Source organism: Calidris pugnax, unplaced genomic scaffold (assembly GCF_001431845.1).
Source record: "Calidris pugnax isolate Ruff unplaced genomic scaffold, ASM143184v1 scaffold29, whole genome shotgun sequence".
NCBI lineage: Eukaryota > Metazoa > Chordata > Aves > Charadriiformes > Scolopacidae > Calidris > Calidris pugnax.
The window spans coordinates 897241-924155 of NW_015090768.1; the positions used below are offsets into that span (position 1 = coordinate 897241).

The 26915-nt window shown below is 44.4% G+C and overlaps 1 protein-coding gene across 1 annotated transcript in view; it reads left to right on the forward strand.

Annotated features, from left to right (window-relative positions):
* The window catches only part of NEGR1 (neuronal growth regulator 1), a 298752-nt gene that overhangs the window by 200436 nt on the left and 71401 nt on the right, over positions 1-26915 (forward strand). Inside the window, exon 4 of the mRNA XM_014937350.1 lies at positions 9565-9696. Coding sequence (XP_014792836.1) covers positions 9565-9696 — 132 coding nt within the window. The remainder of the gene's footprint in view (positions 1-9564; positions 9697-26915) is intronic.

Below are 26915 nucleotides of genomic sequence, written 5' to 3' on the forward strand. Positions count from 1 at the left end.
GTTGTTTCCTGGTTCACGGGTTTGGGTTTGCAATGCCTGGAGTCTTCTTTCTGTTGTCTCCCTCTCTAAGTGATCCCATCCCAGGAGTGGGGGAGTCACCACCCCTGGAGGGATTTCAAAGCTGGGCAGACGTGGTGCTGAGGGATGTGGGTCAGTGGGGGTTTGGGCAGTGCTGGGATGGTGGTTGGACTCCATGATCTAAAAAATCTTTTCCAACCATAACGATTCTTTGATTCTATGATCTCATTTCCCCAGCAGCTTGGTAAGAGCCCTACAGGTAGCAAAGGGTTTTCTCCCAGTGGAGCTACCTCTTCATCAAGGTGATGTCCTGCAGGAGACCAGCCTTTGAGGCCGGACCCTGTGATGTGCTCACGGGTGCAGGGTGGAGCGAGCTCCTGCCCCAGGTGAGACGTGGCATTCTGAGTGGCAATGACACGCAGCCAGCTTCCCTAAACGGAGGTAGATTTATTGCCACATTATACCAAAAGCAGAGCTGGTTCCCTTTAGGTGTCTAAGAAGCGGAATGTAAGATAATTCAGTGATTTAACTGATCAGCAATGACCATGATGTGCCTCCCGTACGCCATCATCACTCATCAGCGGGCAACAGCTTCATTACGGCGCTGGCGCGGGGCTCCTCGTCCAGGTGAAGCATCACCAGGCTGAGCTCAAACATCTGTTCCTTGCAACCGAGCTGGAAGTGTTTGGAGAGGAGCCAGGAAACCCTCAGAGATAGGCTGCGGCAGGGTTGAGCAGCAGTGACGGGCTAAGATTGACCGTGATCAGGGAGGGGAGACTGGAAGAGACAAACGAGGGAGTCCTACACGTCACTGTTGGCTCCTCCTCCACTCCCCTCAGCCCCTGGCATCTGCCAGACCAGCTTCAGGAGGAGGCAAGGACAGGGATGTGCTCTCAGCTGTCCTGAGCCACCAGAGAAACCTGCAAATTGTCTTTTGGCTGTGTGTTGTACGTGTTGGCACCAGCAGGTTTCAGAAGCAGTGCCTTCTACGCCAGCGTGTTACACTGACCAAGACAACATTAATTTAAGGCTCAGATGCCACTGAGTTTTACAAAGCTTTCATGTCCTGCTCCTAGACCGGGTTGATCGAGAACATCCCATCTTTTTCTGACTTGACATAAACTCTTCATTCTGTGCCATTTGAGGAAGCCACTCAATGCTCAGCTGAGGGTTGACAGCTCTGTCTTGCAGTACTTTACACAAGCCTGTTGCTCTGCTTTTTTTACTGAACCAGATACCTGGTTCTTCTCCCACTCTGCAGCTCTGGCTGGGACCTCCAGGAGTCAGGAGATCTTCCCGTCTGGTGGCCTGACACGTTCCCCATTAGCACTGGAGTCACAGCATGCAGCCTGTGGGCTTTGGGCTCCCACCAGCTGGGGCTGGGGGCCCTAGCAATTAGTGCAGCTGCAGAAATTAATGTCATATAGGATGAGCCTCCACAATGCACCCTTTTCAACATGCAAAGCTCGTTGGGTGGTTGAACATCCCAAATGCAACAACTTGCTCCTATCTGATCCTTTCCTTGGCTGCAAATGTGCCCCACAGAGCTGTGCCTGTGCACGGCCAAGCAAGGTGTCCCCCAAAACCACCCAAAATGTGTGTTCCCCTGGGACATGGGATGGCTCTGAGGATCTCGGGGTCTTCCATCAGCGCTTACATGAGAAAAACAATGTGCATGGGACAGCTAAATATCCCACCAATGGGCACGTGGTGATTGTGTAGGTGGATTGCTCCATGCTACAACCATTTGGGGACTTGAGGATTTGTGATTAATATTTTATATGAATTTAATGGCCTGGCCCATGATCCTGAAAGGGAGGTTTTCAGTTGGTAAAGGCATCACGTGTCATTAAATCAATGGTTCCCTGATATCAAGCACACGGCTGGCAGCCGCCCAGGACCTTACGGGGAAATGGTGTGCAGCTCCAGGCAGAGTAAATGAGGGGATTAATTAACAGTTTAGAGACAGCAGTGCAAACATGAGTACTCAATATACACCGCTTGTTGTGATTCTGTCCTTTGCCTTTGGATAAACAAAAAATGAGGAACTTCCAAAATCACACCTCTCCCGTCCAAAAGAGGGTGTCTTGGTGTCTTTTGCTTGTGGGTTATGGGACTTCTGGCCTTTTCTTTTTTTTAATGACACTTGTAAGTATCATTCTTGGGAGATTTCGTATTAGAATCCAATCAAGTGACATTTGGTATCACAACCCATTGCTCTCGAGTCAAGTATCACTACATTCTGTGTGTCCAGGGGGTTTCTGAGGAAGAATTCTTAGAAAAATGTCATTTTTATCAGGACCGTTCCAGAATTTTGAGCATCCCTTCAGGAACAATTAAAGGTATTCTTAGAAATCCTCATGTCTTCTTAAAATATTTAAAAAGGATGAAAAAAAAATTCTTGTTAAAATACAGTTGTCAGGAGAAGAGTATTGAAACTAGTCAAATAATTGTGTCTTTGTGAAGGAAGTGAGAAATGAGAGTAAGATTACAATCTTAGCAAAATACAGAGGTTCAAACTAAAACCGTACAATTACATTAAACAGAAATAAATATGAGTTTTCTGACAATTTTATAACAAATGGGAAATATTTTTTGCTTTTCAATAAAAGTAGATGAACTCATTAATAACTCATGAAATGTTATGAAAATTAGAATTTTAATACATGCTTAGTTTATTCCCTCAGATATTAGTTCATTTTTATTGGAAAAATACTGCACTTTTGAGTGAGAAATTTAGGAATCATAGAAGACAATTCAGAGAAACAAAATCTGTAATGGTTCAAACCCAAACCAAGGAACTGTGAATTTCACCCTCTTTCCCCTTCCCTTTGCTTGGTGTCCCTGGCGACTATTTTGGGAGACACTGGTGATTTGAAGAGAGGTTGTCAATTTTGGGGCTCACACAAGTTTTTAGAGAGAACTAACAGATGATCTCAAAAATCCAATGCGATACTCCTTTTTTCTATATTACTTTTCAAATACTCTGCTAATTATTATGTTTTTATTGTTTTTCTTCCTATTGTTTCTATCTTGCCCCACTTTAAGGTGGGTGTTGGTACCATGGTGGTGGCTGGAGGGCTTTGTGACAAGGCAGTGTCAGCCCCTGTGGACATCCCCTCCGGGGGGGCTGCAGGCAGGACCCCCAGGCTGGGGAAGGCAAATGCTCCAGGGAGGTGACAGCAAGAAAATAGCAGATGCCACGTTCATCCCAACCACACCTGCAGTACTTGCTGGTTTACTTCCCACAATCATTTCTCCTGGGCATTTTTATGAATAAATCATATTTTAAACATATTAAGAATTCTATTTTAAATGCACGTTTTACTGCAAAATGACATTGCTTTTGAGGGGTGTGAAATAATACGAGAAAAATAGTCATTAATGATACTTTTAACCCTAGCGATGCCTCCAGTTGCAACAAACTGCAATCAAAAAATGAATATAAAATGGGAGGGATCAATAAATGTAGCTGAGCCAAACAGATCATTGGTAGATAAGTAATAATCTGTGATTCGTAGTGCATCATCTCAATACAGCAGCAGGAAGAAGGGGTGTTAAAAAGCTACCAGATGTCAGAAAAGTGGTGACCATGGTGTTTTACCCCAAGATGAGCGCCTGGGGGTGGTTCCCCATCCCTCCTGGTCCCCAGCCCCAGGACTTCCCCAAGCTCTTGCTAACTGATGGGCCAAGTCTCTTCCAAAAGCCCCCGCAGGCGTGGGGTTTTATTGGGAATAATTATCCCCTTCCCAAGAGCCAAATCCCCACATTAAGTGCTATGAATTATAGATAAGCCCAAGTGAGATTTAATCGTGTAGCTTTGTTATTAAAGTAGCATTGCCCCATTCTTCCCTACATGGTTTTAATTTTTGTTTTGCAGAGAAAGGGGGTTTTTTTAGGCTGTTTTCAAAATGAAGATGTTCACGTTTAGCTATTTGCTGCAGAAGACCCGGTGGCCTCAGTGTAAGAGGAACTCTTGAAAACCCCTCTCCTGCCAAAGGGCACTTTGCACGTCACGATGGAGAGAGATGATCTCATCGATGTGGTCTTCCCATGAAAAAAATGGCATTTGCAACAGGTTGTACTTATACCTCTGCCTTCTGCAGGCAGCACAGGGGTTTGAACAGATCCACAAAAATCAGAATGCAGTCTGATACACATGAAACTAAATATCCAGAGACATAACATGCAGATAAACCTACTATCTCAAGGGTTTTTTCTTCCAAAGTAACATCTGGTTGACTGTGTCTTCTCCACAAGTATCAAAATGGAGCTTGCTCTTCCTTATATTAATATTCAGCTGTAAGGGTAGACAAGTCAGTCCATATTCTGGAGTGTGAGCTGACCACAGCATGAAGTCTGCAAAAAGAAAATTCAAATTTCCTCCAAAACATCATAACTCCACGAATCTCAGATGCCTGGTGCAGCATCACAGTGGTTCTGTGCAGGGACGGAAACTGATATAAATTTAGGAAATTTGGAGAAATTGAGGAATTGAGGAAAACTAACTGTGACAACTTCTCTTGAAGGACCAAACCTCTTTCCTCTGCACATCACATCTCCTGACACCTGGCTGACATTCCCATTGCCCACACTATGCACACACCCAGCTCTCCAGACGTCTCCTTCTGTACCCATATATTTCACACACCTTGTTTGCCTCCACCTCTGAAACCTTCCACTCTGTCAATCTATGTTCACATCTCTTTTCTTTTATCAGCATTTCTCTCTTACAAAATTGCTCCACTTGCTTTTCTTGTTTCATGTTGTCAGCTGGGAGATCTCCTCCCAGCCCTCAATTTTTCTGTCCGTTTTGGATTTTTTTTTTTTCTGTACATTTTATGTGATTTTTCTTTTCAAACGTGGAGCATGTCTTCTCTAAAATGAAATGGCCTTCAGCGATCAATGTTTAAATGGTCCCTAATGTGATAGGGCCATTCTCCTAATAGACAGCGAGCTGTTCATGTTACCTGCAGCTCCTTGGAGAGGACTATAAGCTATCCAATTACAGCATTTGCTGTAACTTCAAACCCAGAATCCCTAATGAGTAGTAGAAATGGCTTCAGATCATTTTTCTCTGTGAATCCAATTTTTAAAAATTTAGATTGTTCTCAGCATCCCACAACAACTCATCTCCAGGTGCCTCCTTGCAGCCTTGATCCCATATCTCCTCCCAGCCTCTGAGATCAAGAAGGACCTTATGGATTTCAGGCTACTCTAAGCATCTGGTGATAATCAGATGGCATCACGACGGCATCGTCACTGGACACCACCTTCTGTTCTCTCATACCAAGCCCAGTCCTCATCATTGAGGCATCAAACGTGAGGATGGGCCCATGCTGGGATCTTCACACCTCCTGTCTCTTGGAGACGATTGACTCCGCTTGGAGCAGTCTCTCGTGTCCACCTCTGAAATGTCCTGAGTCTCTCATAAACCAGGACTGGCACCAGCTCAGCCTTGTGCCCCCCACTCTCCCAGTCCTAAGTTGGGGCTGTGTTGTACTTATTTAATATCCTACAGAACAAGAAAATAGAAAAAAAAAAAATCCCCCTTGGCTCAGCTGAAGTCCTCAGAGTTTTTTGGAGCTACCCTGGCCTCACACCAGCTTTTTCCTCTTACAGACTTATGTTTAACACCAGGGGAGGAGAACACTCCCCTTGCAAAAACCATCCGTCCAAGGCTTTGAGCGCCGGTCCATATGGCAGTGTGTACGTGTGCTACACCTGGTGCCAGATACCATACGCCTTGGAGGAAAACACAGTTTTAATTGTGTACCCTCCTGAGGAATAACAAGTGTGATGATTTATCAGGTGTCATATCATGTGGCAGTAGCAGAAAATAGGCATTTGAGCTTAGTGTCACAGGCAGTTCCCTTCCTTGCTGGAGAACATGATCCTCTAACCCAAGATGTCCAGAGCAAATTACTTGCATATTATTGTGTGTCTTGGTAAGTCTAGTTAAGAAATCTCCTGAAAAACCCATCAGGAATGGCCTTGGACACAAGGCACTCCCCTGTTTATGTCTCTTTTTGCTTCAACAAACGGTTTTTCCCTCCTTTGATCAAAGATCTTGGCTGACACGAGCTCAGGCTGATGGACTGGTGCTAATGAGCCTTCCAGATTTCTTTTTCTCAGATACCAAATCTGGTAAGTTATTCGGCTCTGCAGCCAGAAAAGCCAACCAGACACATTCCTGGTGTCTTGATAGGTCCATAAAATATGCATGTGGGCTGCAGAAGGGCAGAGCAAGGAGAGGTTACCCCGGGCTGTAGGACATCACACACAGAGAGAGTGAGAAAACGGAGCTGTCTCCTGAAACTCGTTGTCATTCACCAGTAACTTCATGCACAATTTATTCTCCCCGCTGCTTATGAACATCCTTTTTTTTTGAGTTGGCTGTGGATGTAACGCTACATAAATGCACTTACATATACTTATGCATATACCTTTCACATAACACGATTTAAGTTCTCCCACACAGCCATGGGAAATCTCTAGAACCGAAAACAAGCTGGAGAAGATGAAATACCGTGCAGACGAGTAGGAAAGATGAAACATGGTATATGTGTATTCCCTAAGAAAAATATTTATCTCTAATATTTACTAAAAGCTTTCCTGTGTGATCTGGATGCAAAATTTCTGGGCACATGAGGGTTTAAAAATGACTTAATGTGAATATTTTCAAATATGTATGTGAGCTGCATAAAACCCGTGGGGTTTACAGCACTGTAAAAATGCACGCGGAGTTTGTGGCATAAATTAGGTTAATAGCTCAGCACAAGATCCCGATAAATACAGGGATTATGATGAGTGCTGATGGGTGTTTTTGTAAAGCATTCTGCCAGGAATTAGTGTGGGAAGTCCCACCCAGTACCCCCCATTGGAGCACTGGGAATTCGAAGCGCTGCCCTCAGCCCCTAGCAGCCCTTGGGGGAGGTGGTGTCCCACCAGAACCCACATTTCTTTCCCTGCAAACACCAATCCTGCTGGTATTTTCCAGCTGGAGGGGTGTCTCCTCGCCATCCCCTGGAGCTGACCTCGCTCACGCCGTAGCAGAATTGTGATAAATACCTAAACCTGCCACTTCTGCAGGCAGGGAGTGGGGCTGCGCTGACCCCGGCTGAGCTGAGCATCATCCCCTCCGGTGGCAAAGCCGGTGCCAAAGCACAGCTACAGGCCAAGAAGCATTTAAAACCCAAAAAGCTGGGAGAGAAAAACTAGGTTATCTCCTGGTGTGTTATGTTTACATTAAAAGAAAAGTTTAAAGCAGAGAAAGTTTGCTTTTAGCTTAACTCCAAAACACAAATGACTATGTTTATGCAATTCCGGATACTTGGGGATTATTTTTTTTCTCTTTTCCAAATTGATGTTGGGAATTGGGATAGGATACATCATAAATTATTCCCAGAATTCAGTATACAATATTTTGGTGCATGCCATATATCCAGAGAAGTATTGACATTGGACAGCACTACAATCTCATAATTTAATTGTCATTTTAACCTGACACAAAGGAGAATTTTGCATTTTATATATATTTTCTTGGTATTAGAAACAAAGAAGTCTTGTTGGAAGGTCTCTCCTCTTTGTGGGCAGGGGCTTTGCATCCTTCACTGCTCTTCAAAGTGACAGTAAATACATTTTTCCAAGAAAATTCAACCTGGCCAAAGTGGAGCAGGACGAGGGCCACGATGTGAAGACTAACAGCTGGCTTGCTTGTAGAAGGGGTTTTTTTTGTACTTTATTCCTACAAAAAGCATGGAAGAGAAAAAAATTCATTCTCATGCAACTTCTCATATCCCATAAATTATTTCATTGCATTTTATGAATGTTCACTTCAGTTCACAATAATTTTCCAATTTCAGTCTTATCTTTCTGCTTTACATACCCGGTGCTGACTTGGGCTCTTTCCCGTGACAGGCATGGTATATTGTGCTTATTAATGAGCGCTATCTCGCTAAGTGATGCACTGTTATAATTGATGTTTTGAACCTTGTGCACTTTAAAACATTAATCCATGAACAGATAAGCAAATGAAATTCACTGCTGTGATGGACATGGACATAATACTTCTACTTAACTCTCACTACCCAGTTCAGATTTTTGTCATTGCTCCGTAAGTTGCAAAGTTATTAACAGTCAATTAAAAGCTTGTCCGTGGGGGAAAACTTTTTCAGCAGGTCTTTTTAGCCTTTTGGCCTGTAATTTCCAGTGTCTATAGTCACGACTGCTGTGATATTTTGTTTTAAGATAAAAATTACATTTAACATTTTTTGTTTTATTACGGGGTGAGTGCCTTGTGAGGGCTCTAAAACAATTAATTTGCTCCCCACCTTTTGAGCGCACTGCTCAAATGAAAACAGAAAGATGAACTTTGAACCAGGGAGCAGTTTTCCTCTGAGGGATATCAAAGCACTCACTGGAAGGTGGGAACCACAGTCGGGAAAAGCTGGGAGATGCTGGGATTAAGAAAACTACAAAACTGCCTGTGTGTGCTGAGACTCCGTGTCCAGTGGAGATAAATTAACTTTTGAATCCCATAACTCTTCTTGCCATCTAAAATAATTAGTAGCTTCAGACACAACATACCAAGAAGCCACATATTTCAGTTTGGTCTTCATATTGTTTTCAACACCTGTTTTCAGCAGTGCTTACACCGACTGTTCTTATTTCTGTGTTCAGAGGCAAACGCTGAGGATCTTATTTATTGGGTTTGGGTCCTTTGGGAGAGGAAGGCTATTATTTAATTTTTAATTAATGAGATTAACTGTTTATTAGGTCTCATACATAAGCACTGAGTGGTGTGGTGAGCAAGCCTGAAAGCCTACCATTTCCCTGGCAGTGGGACGTGGGATAACCCACCCATTTTGCACCCGTGGCCACCCATCAGAGATGATCAGCTGCTGATTGCTTCCAGGACCCTTTGGCTGCCTTTGTGGGGCAGGATGTCCCCAGCTGATGAGGTTTACCACCTTCTGTGTCTTAATGAAGAGCTACTAAGTCAAATGGTCATTGAAAAGTGGGGGCACCTGTGATGTGAAGCTGATGCTGGGATTACCAGCAGCAGGGGTGGACCAGTAGCTCCAGGGTTGGGCTGTTTGTCTCTTTAGCTTGCCCTGATTGCTGGCTTTGCTTCTGATGGCTATAGGGGGGCAGATGTCCACCCAGGTGCAAACCATAAGCCCTAAAGGACGCGGAAACTCTTAAGGCAAGGTTCTGAGTGAGGACAATGCCTTGTCTCCTGTGAAAGCCCAACAGGTACAGAGCTGTGTTAACCAGTTGCTCTCCTGGGTCTGGAGGATGCTGAGCCTGACTGTGGGGCAGGAGAAGACCCTTGGCCAGCCCCAGAAACTTAGTGGGGGGTTGCAGCCCAACTTGGAGCTGATGTTTCCATGCAGAAGCTGCAGTGGTTGCCCAGCTTCCCCTGGACATGTGTCACCTGTAGCACCCAGCAAAGCCCTCCGGCTGCTGTTTGGATCTTGATGAAGCTTCAGATGCTTTGTGCTCAGCTTCCAGTAATGTTTTTCTCTGATTATTTCATTTCAGCAAAACCATTTGAGAGCGGACAGTACCTGGACATCTATGGAATTACGAGAGACCAGGCTGGGGAGTACGAATGCAGCGCAGAAAATGATGTCTCAGTCCCAGATGTGAAAAAAGTAAAAGTCACTGTAAACTGTAAGTCGTGTTGTTTTTTAATCGCTAAATCCAATGGAGAGGAGGGATGTGGCTGAGAAGAAAAGTCTAATGCAGAGAACTGCTGCTTGTGGTGGAGTTGGAACCTGTTTGGGTTTGGTCTGACAGTAGCAAAATAGCCTGTGCTACTTGATGTGTGTGTTAGTCTCATCAAAGGAAGAGAAAAATGATATTAAGGTTCAAATCCTCCTTATGTCTGCCAGGGGACGGTTGTGCTGTCACAGGCTTCTAGCAGGTGCTCTCATTGTGATGTTGAGATATGCTTTTTTTGGAGTAATTTTCTGAGTAATTAGCTGAGAACTTCTGAGGACCACTGTGGTCGTTGGTCTGAAGTGTTTCTGATTTGATTTGCCACAGTTGTGCAATAATAGAAGGAGATGAGGAACTTTTTGAAATTGTGTTGGGGTGATTAGATGGTGGTGGATCCCCGTGGAAATTTGAAGTACTCCCAGTAGAGGCAGCAAGCTGTTCTGTGTGGTTGCCCTGGTGTGCAGACAAGGAGGGCTCTGCCATGGCACAGTCCTGCTGAAGACATCTCGGAGGATGGTGGGTGACACTGGGAGCTATCGAGGTTGCCTGTAACCTGTCCCTGCAGCCTGACAGCTCTAACCTGCTGGGACTTCCACACTGGAGAGGTGTTTCTGACTTGGGACTGAACTTGGTTTAGCATTTGGTATGACATGAAAAGCTCAGAACAGTGTTCTTTTTCCCTTCAACATGAGAGAAAAAAAGAAAGAAAACAGCAATAATTACTTCCATACATTTTAACAAGTTTTCTTAGGTTAAGTGCAATTACCTAGCTTGTAATTTGTAACAGCTTCTGGCTTGAAACTTGCTGTGGCCTCTTTATTGAGTGCAGTTTTTTGAGGTCTCAGTTTTGTGTCTCCTCCACAGACCTTGTCCCTGTCGATGTGCTGTAGGTAGCAAAGCCCCTCACCCCTTGGTGGGAGCAGAGCTGGTGGTGGGAGCAGGGTAGGTGGGTTCTTGTGGGTGGGCTGCTGATGGGACTAGCTGTGTTACACACGTGTGTACAGGGTGTTCCCACCAGCAAGAGCGTTGCTGAATTCCACAGAGCAGGCAGTGCCCTGGAAATGAGGGTCTACATGGGAGGAAAAACCATTACTTTTTGTGCAGTATGTTGTCAATAGGAGAAGTTGTGCAGATACTTGCATAGATGTGCCCAGGGTACTTTGGGGTGACACTTCTCATACAAACTGCAATCAAATGTCTCATGGTGTTCAATAAATAACTTGGAATAGGGACCAGAAGGAATGGTGAGCTCAGCCTCATTCTAGAAAAACAAACATTCCATCTGTGTTATTTCGTATCTTGGGGATTTTAATAAGGGTGAAACTAGCTGTCTTGGGAGCTTTCTAAGTGCTCACAGAAAGGGAAAAGTCGGTAAGCTTGTTTAGTGGTTGTTTGGATGTTGGGGTTTTTTTATTTAAAAAAAACCAAAACAACAAACCAAACCACAGAGGAGGTGGTAAACTCATGGAATATCTCTTGCCTTCTGAGAATCAAAAGCATCAACTTAGTTGGCCAAACCCAGGACTTGTTAAATGCAATGCTCAGCTGATGAGCTAGTTGATGTGTGCCCTGCTCCCTAAATCATGTCAATGCTGGAACTATTTCTGACTTCAGTTCGCTGTTTTCTTAATAAAAGTTTGCAGTTTGTCAGGTGTCTGTGGGTGGGGAAGACGAGCTCTGGCAGCATTAGGAAGGCCTGGATGGCTGGGCAGTGGTGGGCTGCTCCTGCCCTAGCCCTTGGCCCTTCCACCAGCCATGGCTGAGCTCTGCGTGGTGAGCAGAGGGCTTGCTGTGGCAACCAGGAGAAGGACCAGTGAGTCCAGGGGCTGAGTTGCCAGTGGGATGGGATTTGGCCTCCCCAAACACCGAGCTGAGATGATAATGGGAGAAACAACATATCTGCAGGATGTGCAGGCTCAGGAGGTCATACTCCTCCTTGGTGCCTACCACAAACAAGGGGTCCTCGGGCTTGACTGTGGCAAGCAGTGGGAAGGCACCTCTGTCTGCAGTGAGAAACGTCTTATGGACTGCTAAATCAACCAAAACACTAGGCAAATACTTGAATGAGGTGTCCAAGCTGACCTCTGTCCATGTTCAGCTATCTGAGATAAGCTGGAAGTGTGTGGTTGCGTGTGGCATTGTGCCAGATTCAGGCAAACTTGTGAATCCGCACTGCGGACATGTGGAGTATGTTATATATATATATATGTATGTATTTCTTACAACTAAAGAAGAAAAGGACTGGGGAAATGAAATCAAAGCGATGTAAAACTAGGATCTGGCTGCAGCATGCAGCAGTTTGTACACTTGAATGATTTGTCATAGTCAGCTAATTGCCAATGCGCTTGGGTTTGGGTTTCTCCGCCGTCCCCGTGCCACCCCAGTGCTGCAGAAGCACTCCCAACATCTGCTCCCCGCTGCTGGCGCTCCTTCCTTCTGACCGGGCAGAAAAGCAGCTTGCTGTGTTGAGGAGAGGTTGGTGATGGAGCTGGATGATGCTGGGAGAGCACATCCCATCATCACCAGCCCCAGGTGTGGTTTGTGGCGGGTGGGACGTGCTGTGGTGGCCAGTGCTGCTGGAATGAGCTTCGTGGGCAGCCCCATTTAAAAAGGGATATTGCACCCATGGCCAAACCAGCAGAATTCTCCTCATTTGCTGTCTGTTGAGCTGGCCTGGCAAGACAGCTTTCTGCCAGGAAAAGCTAAATGTTTCATTTAGGTGGGCTGTTGTTTGTCCATTAGTCACTATTTACAAGAAACATCTACCGAATTTATTTTAAAGTTTTAAATCAGGAAAGATCCTAACCAGGGAGATGTAACAAAAAGGGCTGAAGGCTTCCTCTCCTCTTTTACCCTGGGTTGGGCAGAGTTTCCTTAGTTGAATGAAGGCACTGGCCCAGGTTGCCCAGAGAAGCTGTGGCTGCCCCATCCCTGGAGGGGTTCAAGGCCAGGCTGGATGGGGCTTGGAGCAACCTGGTGTGGTGGGAGGTGTCCCTGCCTAGGGCAGGGGGAGGCACTGGGGGGGCTTTAGGGTCCCTACCAACCCAAATTATTCTGAGATTCTACGTTCTTCAGTCCTGTTTCCTCTTCTGAGAAACCATCCATTCCTTTGTTAGACAAACTGCTGAAGAACAAGGCTTAGTCCCTCCATCCCCCCAAAACCAACCCATTTATTTATTTTTTTCCTGGGTTTGCAAACTTTTTAAATTCTCCTGCTGCCACCCCACCTGCAGGCTCAACACCAGCTCCGTATCTTCACCTGGGAGTCTGAGCAATTCCCCATTCCACCTCTGTCTCCCTCCACTGTGTCTTGCACAGCACCTCTTGAGGTGTGATCTCCAGCCTGGGCAGCGGTGAGGGCTCAGCACCGCGTCTGCATGAATATGATCGCTTAACTACTGCTGCTGACAATTTTTAATACTGTTTCCCTGTTATTAAAAGGAACGTTCTTTACTGCAGACCTGGTAACTGCGGAATAAATCAAGGTTTTATTGTGCCCGGTTAATAGAATGTATCAATGAGCCCTGAGCAGTTACGGTGGGTATAAGCATAATTTTGAATATGGATATTCATCGCATATAGCGGCTGTTCAGTCATCCAAGCATGTACAAGAAAATTACCAGGTTTAAATTACTTTCTGAATTTCAAGTTCCTTGGCTGGGCAGCTTCCAACCGTACATAAACAACCAGCTTGCTATCTGCCTTACAGCACATAAATTATAACTCTAATGGCTTTACGAGATTTTTTTTTTCCCCTTTATACTGCTTCATATTGCATAATCTACAATTTCTACTTAATTTATGTCTGTCCCCCATAATTTCCCTTTTAAAAATGGTGGCCTGAGAATCAGTGGTGTGTTTGTCTGCCTGAATTCTGAGAGAGGAGGGAGGGGAGGAGGAGAAAAAGAGAAAAGAAATTGAAGCTGCTGGCTTATGAAGAAGGAATACTATACCAAATCAAGTTAAAATAGATAAGATATAATCCAATTTCATTTCACAAGTAAATCTTATTAGCATTTTCCATTATGTTTTATGAAGCAAATACTGATTGGTTGGTGATAATATTGAACCCCACTTTGAACGAACAGTGTCTAGATTAGCAAGACTTTAATATGCCATCTGAAAGGGCACATGGGGGCTGTGCCTTTGCTGGCTCTTCTGGTTTAGTCGTGTCATACTTAAAAAATATTTAAGGCGAAATGCAAGAATGTCCAGAAGTGTTGAGGCCATGCTGAGATGATGAAGAATGGGATGTGTGCATGAAGAAACCAGCATTTATTTTAATTTATCTAAATTTTTCAGCTACATAAGTAAATAGCAAATGTGGACTTTTAAAGTGGAGCTGTATTGAAGCATTCTTTTTTTTTTTTTTCCCCACATAATATACATTAAGGGTCTGGTTTTCTGTAATTGTGTCTTGAACAGCTCTGTTTAAAGCTGGATCTTGGGGACTTTACGGATTTAAGATCTGGTGGCTTAGGAGAAGGAAAAGAAAAAAACCCAAAAACATTCAGTTGAAATTAAAAGACAATAATTTCAGCCTTTATGACCCCCATCATGCTGCAAATTGAAGGGCAGATTCACTGGTGCTTACTGGGGAGGTGAAAATTACAGTTCCTGAGCTGAGGCAGCCCATCTGGCACTGGGAAGCACTGGTGGGGTCTGGTCCTGTCAGGTCTGTTGGTTTGGCCGGCCTGGGGTCTTCCTGGCAGCGCAGGAGGGAGGACAGGTCTTCATGCCTGAGCCAGGACTCCCAAGAAGACTTTCTGGAACAAAATGCTTCCAAGGAAATGATGCCAGTGTGGCCTGGGCTCCACCTGCAGCAGTTCTCCTGCCTCCTGCAGGCTACAGAAGTGAAGGCTCATCTACCAAATTTTGTAGACAATAAACACAAACAATATAAAGTTAACTCAATATATTCTAGATATTGAGCCATGTCTAGTTGCAACAGCACCTCTTTGTACAGGTATTTTTCCATTAGATATTGAAAATATTGGAAAATGGAAGTGAATAGACCACGTGATAACCTGTAAGAACTGCATTTACCTTGCAAGTTGTGCCCCTAAATCAGTGCTGCCAATGGATGTTTGGCCAGTCCCTCTGTGAGGTGTCTCCAGTGATGGCAGCTCCACGGGCTACATCCTCTACTCAATCACAGCCCTTAACTGAACATTTTTCACAGTGTGTAATGTGAACCTTCCTCACAGAATTACAAGCCCATTCCTCACCTGTCTGCTGAGGGATGGAGAATGGATCACTCTCACCTTTTGATGTCTTTGGAGACAGTGGACTTGTGCTCCCCTTGTTTACCTCCTTGTATTCCCCAGCCCTGATTCATCTCACCTGTATTCTTGAGTCACGCTTTCTAAGGGACTGACTAAATGTTTCTTTTCGGTTGATCACTTGGTGCTAGGGAAGAGCTTTTTCAAATAAGGTATTTAAAACTTCAGCTACCATGCCAGGTGAGCTGTTGCATTGCCAAGGACATGGAGGGATTATTTCTGATGCCTGATCATATACCTGGCTAGGACATTGGCCTTCCCTGTGACAGCAGGACACTTCAGGGGGGTTTTACCCCAGTAGCCCTGGTCAATCTCTGCAGAACGGCTGTTTCACCTCCTCACCAATGAATCCTAAGTGTTGAACCAGCTCCTGTTCGGTTCCATCCAGTTTTCAGGCCACTGCTTCAATTTATCAGGGTTGTTCCAGGGTTCCCATCCTCAGTAATGGTATTAATGAAAACCCCCACCAGCAACAAGGCCGGGGGTGATGCAGAGCAGACAGGACAGAGCCCCACTAGCACAGCCTTCCAGACAACGTGCCCTCAGGTGAAGGGAGCCTTCAGCCAAGTCCACCTTGTTTGTCCATGGGAGATGTGGTCAGACACTCGCTGCAGTAAAGCTCTGGCATCCACTGATGGTCCCTGCAGGAACTGGTGACCCAGCATGATCCATTCTTAACAGACCTGTTGGCGATTGCTCCTCTTCTTGTTATCTTCCAGGTGCTTTCACATCTTTGATTGCTTGAAGGGCATTTTTATGGTGACTGGAGATAAATGGACTGGGTTGTAATTCCCCAGCTCCTGTTGCTCTCTCCTTTCCTGAAAAAGCTTCTTGAAGGCTGTGTTAGGTACTCGCCTCACACCTCAGAAATAAGCAAATGCAGATCTACAATGTTAATCGAGCTCTTGAGTATATATTTAAGGTTTATTAGATCGATTGGTTTTGTACCAGTTTGGTTTACTCAAGTACTTGCTGAGTTATGCCTTCCTTGTCTTAACCTGAGATGTAAAACAATTGTGGTGGTTGAATTGGTCAAATTCTGTGTTTAGAACAATTCTGCCTCTCTTATCCTTTCATTTTTGTGGGTTTGTTTCATGTTCTTTAGTAAATCATCTAAGGTCTTGTTTGGTTTGGGGTTTGGTGGGTTTTTCCCTCCTTTTATCAAGTTTTGCTCTGCCCCTGGATGCTGGGTCCATGTGCTCAGAGTAGGTTCTGCATCGCCCAGGTTGGGGTGGTCCAGGGCAGAGAGACCTGTTGCCCACCCTCTGGGGCTCTGGCATCCGTGTTCCTGGCTGGTTTTCACCCGGAGCTGAAAATCCTGTGGGATGGGGATTTCAGGGAGCAGCCAGTTACAAAAGGTGTCTGTGGTGCAGACCTTGTGCCCCCTCCTGCTGGGATGGTGTGATAAGATGTTTTGTGCTGTGGGGGCTTCTGTGGAAGGAATGTGTGAGTTTCTTGTATGAATTTTAAGTAATGTGTTTGTTTTTTCGCTTGGACAGGTTAGGGTTTTTGCAGAACAGCTTATCTCATTAGCATTTCTTAGAAGTCTGCCTTACTGTTGCTATGGCGCTTTGCATAATATTATGCATAATACTCTGATTTTACTTTGAAATCAGACATACTGTACGAGCCACTCTAACCTAATTATATCTGTAACCTCAAACCTGCTGGGGAAAAAAATGTTACAGGACTTCAGTGTTTGTTGGGGCTCCTGATACCCGGACACGTTGCTGTGACTCTGTTTTCCCAGGAACTGTTGCTGACCTATGAAAAAAACATTTCCTTGGCAAGGCTTTTTTAATTTTGGATTCAACAAAGGAAATTTCCCTTAATCAAGGTGAATGTGTTATTAAATAAAAAGGCAAGGCCCAAATATTTTCCCAAGGTCTTGGTCTTTCTCTGTTTTGGTACCAAATATAAAATTACTCGGAGCAATTTGCAGTTTTAATTTCCACTTTATTATAAGAGAAGGGGATCTTATGTTTGAGCACAAATAAGTAACTCTGATTCTTTCAGTTTTTAATAGCTACAGATGTGCATCTTCGTATTTATGTCCCTGACTAAACTTAGGATTTGGGGGATACTGTCAGCATTGGCTTTAGGAGACCAGGAGCTGGAGAAACCAGTGAGCTACAGAAATGCATTTTGATCTATAAGTGCAGTTTCTTTTTTTTGTTTTTTTTACTTAAGACAACATGGATGACATATTGAACAGTTGTATGTGTTTGTGTGAGTCTCTGGGTTTGCAATATTGTGTTTGTTTGTTAGGCAGCCTGAGAAGGAGCAGTCTTCTTGCCTGTCCTACCAGAAGTTTACGATAGCAACTGCAGTCAGGGGTGCTGCATCTCTCAGCCTTGGAGGACCTGAAACTGAATCACAAATGTTTCCCCTTGGTGAGGGTACTTCCATCCAATTACAAAGCTTTTTTTTTTTTTTTTTTTTGTATTTTAAACGTTCTAAACCCAGTTCTCTGACAGAACAAAACTGTGGAGGAGAAGTTACTGCTGTTCTTCACGGTGACATTTATATCAAGTAAATTTGGTCATGTCAACTCTTCAAACAGAATTGCACCCACGTGAGATGAAGTCATATGCTCATATTTGACCATGGAGCAGAAAGACCTTATCTTGGTGTTGCAGTGGTTGGTATTATCCATCTGGCTGAAATTCACACATTTAAAACCTCACTGTGTAGGTCACTCTCTCTTTAATCACCAAGAATTTCCCCATATTGTAACGAGGGAGAGCAATTTGCAGGTACTGAGCAGCCACAATTCCCACCGACCGTTTCAAAAGGTCTGTGTGCACGGAGCCTTGGAAGATTGACCTTTGCAATACCCTTCTGAAGTATCAGAATTACACTCTGAAAAGCTAAAAGCACTCCAGAGTGCGGTTTCCCTGGCTTCTGTGAAACACGTTTCCCTAAATTCTCAGGTTACCATTCAAAGATGGGATTTTGGCTGCTGAGTCACACTGGGGACTCCTGGACACTTGACTACTGTTGATATTTGATTCTGTTAATGGATCAGTGGGGCTTATTGCAGTGTGACCTTTCCAGAACGTGACTCTGCTCTGTTCAAACCACCTTGGCCTTAGAGACATGGATGAGGGTGATGCTGGTGCACACCATGGACTCACGTGGTGGGCCAGAGCCTGCAAGCATAAGAGATGACCCTGGCCAGGAGTGATCTGCGTCCAAAGCATGACTTCAGGCAGCCCCATTTTCCACAAATGTGCTGGTTTCTGTGGGAAGAAGGCTGGGAGGGTTGGTCCCCTTTTGTTTTGCCCTTCCTGCACAGAGCTGGGGGTTGGTTGGTGGCCTCCCTTTGCTCTTTTTCATCTGAAAACTGTTGCAAAAGATGAGAGTTGTGCTAACGTTTTCTTATGGTGAGAATAGTGCTGCCCCATGATGTGCTCTTGGGCAACCAAGGAAAGATTTGCAGTCTGCAACACAGGCAGGTCAGGAGTGACGTGGGCGCAGAGGTTTGTGTATTAGTCAAGAGGTGGTCTTGATGGACTTGTTTTTCCTGTTATTGTTAAATATTGTATTAACCTACTACTAAAAATTGGATTGTGTTGTACAGATGTTCTAATTCAGTAGTTATAACTCTTACATCTGAGCTACCATTTCAATTAAAAAGATGTAGGAAGGCCTTTGGAGGAGCGATGGAGAGGACGTCTTTCCTGCAGCACACAACACAGCTGAGAGCAGGGAAATAACAGTGTAATTAGTTTCTGTATTGGTGGGTCAAATATATGAGAATACAAAGCCACCCACTCCAGCTAAAGGAGATGGGGTGCTGGCACAGCGGAGATGAAAACGTTGATTGTGATTTGAGTCGATAACAACAGAGCTTGTCTTTGGGTCCAGCCGGGTGGGGAGCTGTGAGAAAAACACTCCAGGTGAAACTAGTGCAAATAAGAACAGGAGTGGTGGTTTGTGGGGTTTTTTTACTTAAGATAAAGATCTTTGACAAATTCTCTGCTATCTTGTGAAATAGAGCTTTTGATCATGCACAATGTAATCAGAGCTGGGGTTGTCTTACTTCTGGATATTTTTTATTTGGTTTTTTTGGCCATTGTTAGGACTAAATTCTTACTTAATTTGCAAGCTGTTCTCATCACTGAGATCACTTGTACGAGTTATATGTTGTACTATCTCGTAGCAGCACTGAATGAAAAACAGCATATACCGATTAGATAAAAATTGGTCAAATATATTTAAAACCACCTCAAATGGTGGGGTGTGGAAAGGATGCAGTTGATTTGAAGAAAGTATTTTCTCCTCGCTGGTAGCGAAAGAAGCCTCTGACGAAAGCAATGTTTGTCATTTTATGTCCTTCAGGTATTTTTATTAACATTTCAGAAGTCAGATTAAAACAATATAGTTCAAGTTTCTGACTCGAGTGCAATTTGGTTCCTAAATTAACATTGATTTCTTTCTGCGGTGTAATAGTTTACTATTAAGCTCTGCAAACCGCTGTGCAGTTACTGCACATTTCTGAAAAGTGTGGCTCATATTGAAGCGTGACAAAATTGATTATAATGTTCCTTCATGTAGATGGCATTCTGCTGCCACGGCACATAATCAAGGGCTTTGGCAACATGAAAAGAGGTCTTGTATTTGAAGAAGCTGGAGCATTAGTGCCCAAGATACCCCTCCAACAGATAACTAGGATGTTTTTCATCTTCTTAAAGAAAATCCCTGCTTTGCTCTGCCAAGTGTAGTGGGTCTCTGGGGGTCTTTTACTGGCACTTTTGGGGAAGCAGGGGCTGCACCCTGTGTTTGCCAGAGGTGCTGGGCAGGTGTGTAAGGAGAGCAGCCTCTCGAGTGAGCTGCCTCCTCTCTCCACAAAGGTCTGGGGTTGACCAGTGGTGTTTGGGGCTGCAGCTCAAGGACACATCTTGGCTTCCTCAATGGAAGGGAGGATGATGCTCCAGCATAACACCAGCATTGCTGCTGTGATGGCTCAGCTTTTGGCTGAAAAGGCAAATTAAGAGTTTAAGACAGCAAAAAAACACCCAAGGTTCTCCCTTCACTGTGCAAAGAGCATCTGCAACACCAAGGTGTGAACCAGATTGAGAAGTTAGAGAGCTATTAAAGCTTGTGCAAACAAATCCTCTTTCAAGCACTGTTTTCTTGGGAAGCAGCGTCTCTGACCCAGTGATGAGACGATTGTTTCTATTATTCAAATCTGGGTTTATTGTTTCAGAAGCCTATAGGTGCTGATTATTTGTCACTTCTGCAGTGGTTAATTCTGAGGACTGCCATGATTACCCATTTGAAAATAATCTCTGCTCCTTGTCCCTGGGAAAACAAGTCCTTGAAATAAAAATAGCTGTACTAATTTGCACATACTTACACTCTGCCAGTAGTTACAGGTCCACATAATGTATAATTATGGTTTACCAATAAATGCTGTTCATTATGTTTATGCATCTCTGGGAGACTGTGCTGTAACAAATAGAGCATCCATGACACGGTCTCCTAATATCAGTGAAAAAACTTTGTCAACAATATATCGTTAATGGTTGATGCAAAGGTTTCAGGCCATTGTTGGTGAAAGTGTGAGGACCAGGTCATGAATTAATGGTCACCAAAAAAAAGATTTTTGTTTTTAATAGATTTTGTATACTTTTCCACTTGTGCTGGTATTTTAAAGTCAAAACAAGGTTACAGTAAGATTCTGCATCCACCCCTGGTGAAGCTGCTTTTCCTGCAGCTCTTTCTCCTGGAGCAGAAGCAGGATCAGGATCATGCTCCTCTCACTGGGTCTGGTGTCCCGGGGTGCACTGCTGGCTCCCTTCATCCTTGGAGGTGCTAAAATGTCACATCTGCAGGTGTGGTGCCACCCCCCTCAAACCCGATGGGGTACGAAGCAAGGAGGTGCTTCTAGTGGCTGAGGAAAAGCACCCCTGCCTGGAGTGAGAGCCTTCTCCTGGCCCTGAACCACTGCTGGCTCCCCAGCCTCCAGGTGATCCCACTTTAAATACCAGCTAAAATACCCTTCAGGAAAATTGAAGTCTTAATAGAAGATGAGTCATCTCTAAAGAGCTTATGCATTTCAAGAAGCAATTTGAAGTGTACAGCAGGCTGCCTTAGACTCCGAACTACAGCCAAAATTAATGGAGAGCTCTTCAGCTTCCAGGAGTATTCACTTGCCCAGATTGCTCTTCAGCAAAAACAATTACTTAAAATATTTCTCATAATAGTCAACACGTCGTAAAGCAATATTTCTTCTAGTAATTGTGGTGTTCCTTGTTGTTGTTGGCCTGAGACTTAGTTTTCCCTCTCCCTTGCAAGCGCTGTGCCTTTGAGGTGATGGTTTGAAGGGGTTTTGAGTGCAGTTGGTGGCACCAACTGGGGTCATGAGAAGACGAGTCTGAAGAGCGAGTCAGCCTTGTAAAAATTCTCAATCCCCGTGATTCTTTTTTTGATTGTTGCGTTGGTTTGGGTTTTTTTTGTTTTGTTTTGTTTTCCAGCAGCAGCCACTGCTGCTTTGAAATGGTTGTGCCAGAGGAATCATTTTTTTTGTCTTGTTTTGTTTTCCAGCAGCAGCCACCGCTGCTTTGAAATGGTTGTGCCAGAGGAATCATTTTAGCAGGAGGTGAGAGCGTGTGGCTATGGCCATGCTGTCCCGCAGCGAGGGTCCCCGCTGGCTCCTACCCTGGCCACGCTCAGCGCCTCGACAAGACATCCCGTCCCCCATAAGACTGTAATGATATTGTTACAGCTTGTTTGTCCCCTGGTGAGCCTGCTAAATTAGGTTTTAATAACTTCTGCAATTTGGTGGGTATTAGGAAGTGTGTGGTGGAGGCGCTGGATCCGAGCTAGGGGAGCTTTGAGAAGTCATATTTCTGCTTTTATGGCTTAAAACAAAGCGGTGCTGTTGACGCAAAAGAAAGGGAAAATTGCCAACGTCGTTCTTCAGGCATTATAATTCATAAAGCTGCTCCTCATCATATTTTCTGCCTCTCCTCAAATAAAAAACAAAATATTTTGAGGCTGATGTGACTTTTTTTTTTTAACCTTAGAGTTGTAGAGCAAACACGAGCTCTGGTGATGAAAGCTCCGATGCTTTGCAGGCACGGCTGGGCTCAGTGACAAGCCCAGAGACAACCAACGTTACGGACCGTGTTGCTGCAGTGGCTTTGATACCTGTTGATAGTCATTTCTAGACTGAAAGAATGCAGTTCAAAAATTGAGGGGAAAAAAAAAAAACAACAATTCAAAATGCCCAATCTCCACCGTATTTTGAACAAAATTCTGTTTAATCTCACATGTCCCAAAATTCAGGTGCTCGCTGCTTCTCCACCTGGTATTATTAAAGGCAGAAGAGAATCTAAAGAAGAAGAGCAAATCAGGAATTCTTTCAACGCAGCAATTAAACGTTGAAGTGGGGAAATCCCATAATTCCAGACTTCTCATGTGAAGTCAGGTCTGCATCCGAGCATTGACTTGGGATCTACGGTCCCCTCTTGAGAAATACGTGACATCCTTTGGAAATGAGCAGTTCTAACGGGAATATAAACCATCATCAGGGACAAACTGCAAAGCCCTGGGTGTTTCTGGTGCCCGTAAATGGCTCTAGCTTTCTGGCTTTGGCCTCCCTCAGCACGGCATCGTGTGGGCTTTGTTTTAAGCAATGATCTCAGAATAAAAGGTGACATCCCTTATATCCAGTTCATCAGCTTTTGTCTGTTGAAATACCATGAAGCTGAGGAGGAAGAAATTATTTTGTATAGGAAATCTTATAAAGAAATACAGATGGGGGAGAAGAAAGAGAGACCCCGAGATGCTTTTTCTTCAGTACAACACCTCCTTCACCACAGCCCACTAATTTTTTGGTGCCACAAGGATGCAGATCCCGTCCGTGTAGTGAGAAGTCCAGGGCATGGCCAAGAGGGTGGCTCTTTATCTGAGGTGCTCGAGGAAGCCTGGGCTGTCCTTGGTGTGTGGTGGTGGTGGTGCTTTTGCGCAGGCATTTCAAGGCTGCTGCAGAAATATAATTTTATTCTATTTAATTTGATTTCCAAACTTTGTTTTTCAATTACACAAACTTTTCCAGGGAGCATTTGGAAGCAACTGGTATTTCTGTGGCTTTATTGCTTTTGGGTAGAAAAATCACTTAGGGCTTGGCTCAGCGTGAGTGTGTGCTTGTCACATACTGGTGTGGATTGTCCTGTTCCTATCAGCTTACATCTGCCGCCGATTACAGGGGAGGGGGGAGAAACCAAAAAGCCTTTATGTAAACTTCACTTCTTTTTTAATATAGAGCAATAGCTACTGGACCTTTTATGGCTCTTTCTCATTCTCCGTGAGGTACATATGTATATCAGCTATAACACACTGTCAGCGAACAGTGGTTTTCAATCAAAAAGACTGTCAGTGAAGCTGATTCACTAACAAGAAAGCTGTCAAGCTGTGACAGCTGCTGTCTTTGCAACCCCAAACAATCTGTTCGGTGCTAACTCTGACTTATGCTTCCATTTATTATACAGTAGTAATGAGTTCTGTCCTTAGAAATATCATTTTGGTGAGTACACCTAGCCACTTTGTTATGTATGTAGAATACATCAAATCAGATCCAAGGTGTACGAGAGAAGTTTTCGGCGAAAAACTTCTACTTCTGTCTTTTGAATTATTTTTTTTTAATTCCAAATCCAGTTTCAGCACTTAGCTCATTTTAAGGGTGAACCTAGAGATTCCATTACTATTATGAGCTGAGAAGAGTATAATTTCTTTTTTTTTTTCCCCATTGTGTTGAAAAATGGCATATAACCTTAAGCACAGCACTAGTATCTACGGAAATGAGTGAAGGAATTTGCCGTTATAGGAGCTGTTCTCATGCTTAATAATCTCAGGATCTTGGAGACCACAAAAATTCAACCCAGAGGAGGAATTGAGAAGTTGGGCTGATGCTGCTGTCCAGGTGCAGATGCCGGTATTCAAATTGTCAGCCTTTTTGTTTAAAATAAAAAAATAAAGGAGCACCTTGACAATCTCCTTAAGCAATCTCTTCCAGCAATGTCTTCCAGACCTAACCCTCCCTTGCTTTGATTTTGGTTGATCGTTGCTTGCCTGGCCCATAAAGGAGAGGGGGAAGAGCTGATTCCTTTTTCCTTCCATCTCATGCATCTCGGTATTCAAATTGTCAGCCTTTTTGTTTAAAATAAAAAAATAAAGGAGCACCTTGACAATCTCCTTAAGCAATCTCTTCCAGCAATGTCTTCCAGACCTAACCCTCCCTTGCTTTGATTTTGGTTGATCGTTGCTTGCCTGGCCCATAAAGGAGAGGGGGAAGAGCTGATTCCTTTTTCCTTCCATCTCATGCATCTAGTGATGCAATGTACCCCTAAATCCACCAGCTCAGAAGAAGTGAGGGTTGGTCACCTGTAACCCACTAGGACTGTATACCAACAGCAGCTTAACCTATAGTAGATAGAGATCTGTCTTCCAGAAGCTAATTGTTGCCTTAGGTCATCAGATGAGGATAATAACCTTAATTGAAGATCTACACAGAGCAAAAGGTGAAGAAATTGTTATTTCTGAGACCTTGGAAAGGCTGGGTGAGGTCCAGGGAACCGAGGCCCCAGGTGCCTGTTGTCAGTTGCCTGAAGTGTCTCCCATCCTCAGACACACTCTGGAACTGTAGCAAGATGTGTTTGTACCTGGGGGATGACCTGAGATGGGTAACAGCTACTGTGGGTTCATCAACAGCAAATCATGTTGTCTCATTAATTCCCACTTTTAGCTGGGGAAGGCAGATGATGTCATCTGTTGGCATGTATAAGCTTTTGACGTGTGACACAGGTACAAGCATGGGAAATACGGATGAGGAATAAGTCCATGGTGAAGGTGCAGAGATATTGAGAAAACTGTCATCAGAAAGCTCCTTGCCAAGCCAAAGGGATGTGGGTCCCCAGAGCTGGTTTTGGGTCCAGTGTTGAGGTTTTTGATAGGTGATCATGTAGCATTTTCAGGTTCCATACGGGGGTGGCACTGAGCAGCAGGGTGGCTTTTTTCTTTGATATTCATAACGTAGGTATGGTGTGGTGTCCAGTTGCCCTTGACATCTCCTGCCTGGTTTATCTGCTGTTGTGCTCTGGGTTCCTGGATGTGCTCCAGTGGGGCTCAAGCAGGTTTCTCGCTGCATTTCTGACCCGCTCTGAGATTTTTTTTTTTTTTTTACATTTTTGTTCCAAACACTCTTTCCTTGGAAAAATACCAGCTCACTTTAATTCACTTTCTCCTCAGCTTTACTGCCAAAAGATCTACTTAGTAATTCCTGGAATTTGTTGAAGTCCATTGCTTTTATCTTCCTTAGAGGGAGAGAAATAGCAGAGTAAAAGCTCTTGTGTTTGTTCACACCCAGGCTCTCGGCCAACTCTTCCTTCTGGGTTGGCATCGGCTGTATGAAAGCATCCCCCCCCCTCCTCCTCCTCCCTTAGCACCACTCGGGGATGCTGATTCTCATTTTTCCCCTTTCACCTCCATGCGCACATTTGAATAAATTGCTGAGATGAAGGAATGGCAGCAGAGAGTGAGGGCATGTTAATTGTGCAGAAGCTTTTCCAGTAGGAAAGGCCAAGAGAGGGAGTTGTGCTGGTGGGAGTGCCTGGTGGGGAGCTGGGGAGCCCAGGTAGGATGCCCGGCTCCTCTGGGCAAACAGACACAACAGCACATCATCCTTCTTCCCCCTCTGTCCTGTTCTGCATGGAAACCTCTGGTCCTTTGGTGTTACCTGGAAATGTAGATTTCCTCCTGTATGTGGAGCGCTGCAATATTTAACAGCATGGAGCTAAATATCTTCATCTTTCCCACTATTTAAGCCGCACAGTTGTTGGTTGAGAAGACACTGCCCTGCCTTTCAGCACAAAGCTCCGCATCCTGGGCTTTCCTCGCTGCCTCTGTGGGGCCGTGTAGGACTCGGGACTCAGAAGTTGTGCCTCTCCACCTCCCACACGGAGAGGTTTAAACCCTTTGCTAATAGATCCCTTTCATATATTCCAAAAAAGACCATCGGCGGGTCTGCTGGGTCCCGTCAATACTGTATTTTATGCCATGAGACATAAAAGTTTGTTCTTTCGACTCAGGTAATTACAGATGCTCGGCCGTTCTTTGCTGATGAGAAAGTATTGATGACAACTTCTCCCTCAAATTACAGCAGTGAGAGCAGTAGTGTATAAAAAGAGGGATTACATGACAAGAGCTGTCTTTGTTACACTAGTGCTCTTTCAAGTTGTGGGGGTTTTTTTAACTTTTTTTTTGTTTTGAAAACTGTGAAATTCTCTTTTATTGCAGATCTTTCTGGGCCTCATTCAAAGCCCACTGAAGCCAATATAAAGAGTTTGACTTCAGTTGAATTTGAATCAAGCTGCACTGGCCAATGAAAGATTAAAACCAGCTCCACTGTATCAAACACAACGCCAAACACCGAACATTTATATCCCCATTTATGTTTTGTGCATCTGTTCCTTCTAAATTACCGACAAGTCTTGTATGCGAATGCAGGATTTGTTTCATGTTTACTCATCGTGGTTTCAGTTACGCCTGAGGAAACGGCGAGCATGAAGCTGCTGGACAAATGCAGGTCGGAGATGCTCCTGCCCTGCTCTCCTTCCCCAGCTCCTCTCATGTCCCTGATATCTGGGAGCTCGTGGAGATGAGGTTTTTGTTTGTATTATGAATTCTTATATGGTGTAAGGACTTGTTCTATCAAACGGCACATAGTTATGGGACAGCACTGGTGAGGCCCCACCCTGAGTGCTGTGTCCAGTTTTGGGACACTCACAACAGAAAAGACCTTGAGGGGCTGGGGCGTGTCCAGAGAAGGGCAATGGAGCTGGTGAGGGGTCTGGAGCACAAGTCTTGTGAGGAGAGGCTGAG